The sequence below is a fragment of the Octodon degus genome, unplaced genomic scaffold (assembly GCF_000260255.1).
Source record: "Octodon degus isolate 3935 unplaced genomic scaffold, OctDeg1.0 scaffold00436, whole genome shotgun sequence".
Classification (NCBI taxonomy): domain Eukaryota; kingdom Metazoa; phylum Chordata; class Mammalia; order Rodentia; family Octodontidae; genus Octodon; species Octodon degus.
Genome location: NW_004525012.1, coordinates 238,648 through 242,619, shown reverse-complemented (window position 1 = coordinate 242,619; position 3,972 = coordinate 238,648). Strand labels below are relative to the sequence as shown.

The 3,972-nt window shown below is 36.5% G+C and overlaps 1 protein-coding gene across 1 annotated transcript; it reads left to right on the top strand.

The window, feature by feature from the left end:
- Positions 1-669: 669 nt before the first annotated feature.
- On the top strand, positions 670-1,275 carry LOC111814712 (keratin-associated protein 21-2-like). The gene is made up of 2 exons (XM_023708669.1): positions 670-743; positions 1,098-1,275. Exons 1-2 carry the CDS (start codon positions 670-672, stop codon positions 1,273-1,275), a joined length of 252 nt encoding a protein of 83 aa, XP_023564437.1.
- Positions 1,276-3,972: the final 2,697 nt, after the last annotated feature.

The window sequence follows — 3,972 nt, the reverse complement described above, 5'->3', positions numbered from 1 at the left end:
TACGATGCAGCACTATTTTTACTAGCATAGATTCATAATATATACTAATTACAGTCATCCTGAGAAATGGGCACATGTGCATAACATAAGTCATCATTTCAGTGCCTTTTCTCCCTTCCTCCCCAGATCCTCTTTCCATATCTACCAGAACTATTTACTACTATCTTCTTTGATTTTGCTTTTTAAAATATTTATAATTTGGTTTTTCACATTAGCGAAACAATGTGATACTTATGCACCTATGATTTACCTTATGTAGCATTATTGATAGATTGATACCAATATTGTTGTGTTAAGGACAAGGAAATATATACTTCTTGGCCAAGAATGTGGTGGTGGCAGCGTGTTATGTCATGGTTGTGAAAGGAATTTATGAAAGGTAAAATTATGGAAGCACAAGATTGGGTTCAGAAAATGTACCCTATTTCCTTAAAAGCTTATGGAAATGTTTAGGGAAGCAGGAAGTAAACTACAGATTCCTGACAAGATTGAGCATATGCAGAAGGAGCACATTTTTGGCATGTGGCTGTAAAATGAGAGCAGAGAGACCATGTGAGGTATGACCCATCCACTGCTGTAAGTATATAAAGGCCTTGGAAGACAACACATTACATTCACACCTGGGAAACATTCTCTTATCCTATAACCGAAACTTCACCTCCTGACACCATGTATTACAACTACTACGGAAACTCCTGTGGAGGCTGTGGCTATGGATCTGGCTGTGGCTATGGATGTGGCTATGGCTCTGGCTGTGGATATGGCTCTCGCTATAGCTGTGGATACAGCTCTGGCTGTGGCTCTGGCTGTGGATATGGCTCTGGCTGTGGCTCTGGCTGTGGATATGGCTCTGGCTGTGGATACGGCTCTGGCTGTGGATATGGCTGTGGATATGGCTCTGGCTGTGGATATGGCTCTGGCTGTGGATATGGCTCTGGCTGTGGATACGGCTCTGGCTGTGGATATGGCTGTGGATATGGCTCTGGCTGGGGCTATGGCTCTGGCTGTGGATACGGCTCTGGCTGTGGCTCTGGCTGTGGATATGGCTCTGGCTGTAGATACAGCTCTGCCTGTGGCTCTGGCTGTGGATATGGCTCTGGCTGTGGCTCTGGCTATGGATATGGCTCTGGCTGTGACTATGGCTGTGGATACGGCTCTGGCTCTGGCTATGGCTGTGGATACGGCTCTGGCTCTGGCTATGGCTGTGGATATAACTCTGGGTGCTATAGCTACAGACCCTCTTGCTATAGGAGGTGTTATTCCTCTTGCTACTAATCACCATGGAAAGCCAGGCTTTGCCACTACAAGGACCAAGCTAAGAACAAGTTCAACTGAAATCTTCATATGCATTTACTGAAATCTTCATATGCATAAACCAAGCTGAATGCTAATTATTATCTGCTCAGCATCAAAATCTACAGGAAAAGTTTAGTTTGCAATTGTTCACGATCAAGAAATTTCATCACTTCACTGAAGACAGGTCTTCTTTCTTAGCTATTCAAACAAATTATAATGTTCTTTGTGTCTGCTATAGTTTTCATTACCACCATAGAAAATTTGTAATTATTGTATACTATAATGAAGAGAAAATATTATGTTCTCAATAAAACCATATATTTACTAAGAAATCTTGGTTCTTTTGAATTAATTTAAACATTAATTTTGGGTTTGGTTTCCTGGAAAGTTTGTGACCCTTATTTAGGATTAGTACATGATTTTTTAAAATCTTTATTTCATGGAAAAGAGGTAAAAAAAATTTAATAGCAAAATAATGGGAGAATACCAATGGTTAATACATTACATGTTATCTTTTTTTTCAAAATTTTATTGATAAACAGCAATGAGACAGTTTCAAACCAAATCGGAAGTACAGTTTCAACAAATAACACACTGCATATATTCTTCTTAGTGTTTAATTGCTGTACAAGATGCGGACTTCAGATCCTATTTACAAACACCATTAGAACAAATCATTCTATTCTTTAGGAGAATGCAACTATATATCTATCCTAACCACTTTGAATACACAAATACAAAATGGACATTCATCTGTATACCCTATTTTTTCGAAGTTAAGTTCCGTTATTGAATATTATAGGTGTGTAAACTCAGCAAAATATTCTAAAAGAGTCCAGTAGCCCATAATAGCATTGGGTCTTCTGTTCAACTGGCAATATCAGAAATTATTGACCTGAGTCCCCCACAACTCAACATAACATCATGGCTTTACTTCCTATATTTTGTCTTCATACTTTTCTACTGGATGGTTAAGACCAAGGTAAAGCAGGACCTGTGCAACAAGAGTCATTACATGTTATCTTTAAAGTAGTTGCTCAGGGTACAAGATATGACATACGATTTCTCCAGTGAATGTTAGCATAAACCTTTCTTTTGTAAAGAACTAAGAGTTGCTAGTGGTATTACTGACATTTTTTTAATTTTTCTTTTTTGACCAATTGCATCCAAACATATTTTAAAAATACTTTGTACTTTCATAACTTACTTTCTTATCTTTATGTCTCAATACAATGGGAAATATCACATTCCCAATTCAATGGCCCACACAAAGGATGGGTTTAAGGAGACTGATAGGTAGGTCATCTCATTATGAAATTAATGCAACAGTGAGAACGTTATTGACTTGATTCTGACTTAGAATCATGATGATCACAAGCAAAAATATTAATTTAAGACTAAATTTTTGAAATACGCAAAACATGTATTCTCTGCTGAGTAACAAAGACTACTAAAACAGCACAACAAAATAAAAAAGGATTGGAGTTTTTCTGCTCCTCTATCTGCTGTGTGGCTTTTATAATCATGGTTTGATGATTTTCCCAGAGAATGACTCACGTTGCATGTTTTAGGCCTGACTGTAGAGAGGAATGAATGTACAAGAAGATTAAGGCTTAGTATTTTGTTTTTATAATTGCCAAGTGAATCCTTTCCTATGCTTAGCATTCTTTGGCCACTGTGGTGTGATGCAGCCATTTCTACCTGAATTTGACTGAAATATATAGCTGTGTATAGTGTTGTGATAGTCAGCCTGCAGTGTGCACCCCAATCTCACAGGTCTTGGGAATTAGGTGGAAATTACAAGACTGGGGTGTGCTGAGAAGGCAATTGAGATGGGCCTGGTGGCACATGCCTGTAATCCCAGCTCTTGGGAGGCTGTAAACAGGTGGATCACTATGAGTCCGATTTAGTAGTGAGACCCTGAACACCCTGTAGACCCTTCCCCAAAAAAAAAAAAAAAAAAAAAAAAAAAAGAAAAGAAAGAAAAAGAAAGAAAGAAAGAGAGAAAAGAAAAGATATGTAGCTTGGCAGTCTTAAGAGAAAACCATCAAGTAATTACCTGCTGTGCAAAGAAAAGAGATTCAAAATAAACAATGTAAATTTATAGTTGATGTACTTAGCTAAACTTGGAAGTCTAAACCCAATGAAAGTAGAAGAAAGAGAAAAGCATGGATCAAATCAGAAATAAACGAAGTTACAAAAAAGAAAGAAAAAGAAAAAAAATCTTGTGTAACTAATTGTTCTGGAAGAGACAAGTAAAATTAAAAAATCTGTAGCTACACTTAAGAAAAAGAGATGACTTGAATTAATAAAATAAGAAATCAAATATATAGTACAAGAGTTATGCAGATGTACAAAAGTTAGGACATGCAACTGGACATCTTTATATATCAGCATATTGTAGATTCTATAACAAATAGATACATTAACAGATAATGCAAGCTATGAAAATGAAGTAAAATATAAGCATAGTAACTGTGCAATTCCAATCAATAATAAAATGACTCCTAGGAGTTTTAGTTAGGATAGATGAACAGCTACTTTCTCTTAAGTTAATGAGAAGAAAGATTTGTACTAATAGTAGTTGGGCAAGATATTATGTCTGCATCTTGTACTATGAATGACCATTATGAATACAACAATATGCAGTGTATTAATTATTAAAAAACAAAAAAC

Coding starts and splice junctions, on each gene's coding strand:
- LOC111814712 (XM_023708669.1), top strand. CDS start 670: ATGTATTACAACTACTACGGAAACTCCTGTGGAGGCTGTGGCTATGGA. Junction 744..1,097: donor TGTGGCTATGGATGTGGCTA/TGGCTCTGGCTG, acceptor TGGATATGGCTC/TGGCTGTGGCTCTGGCTATG.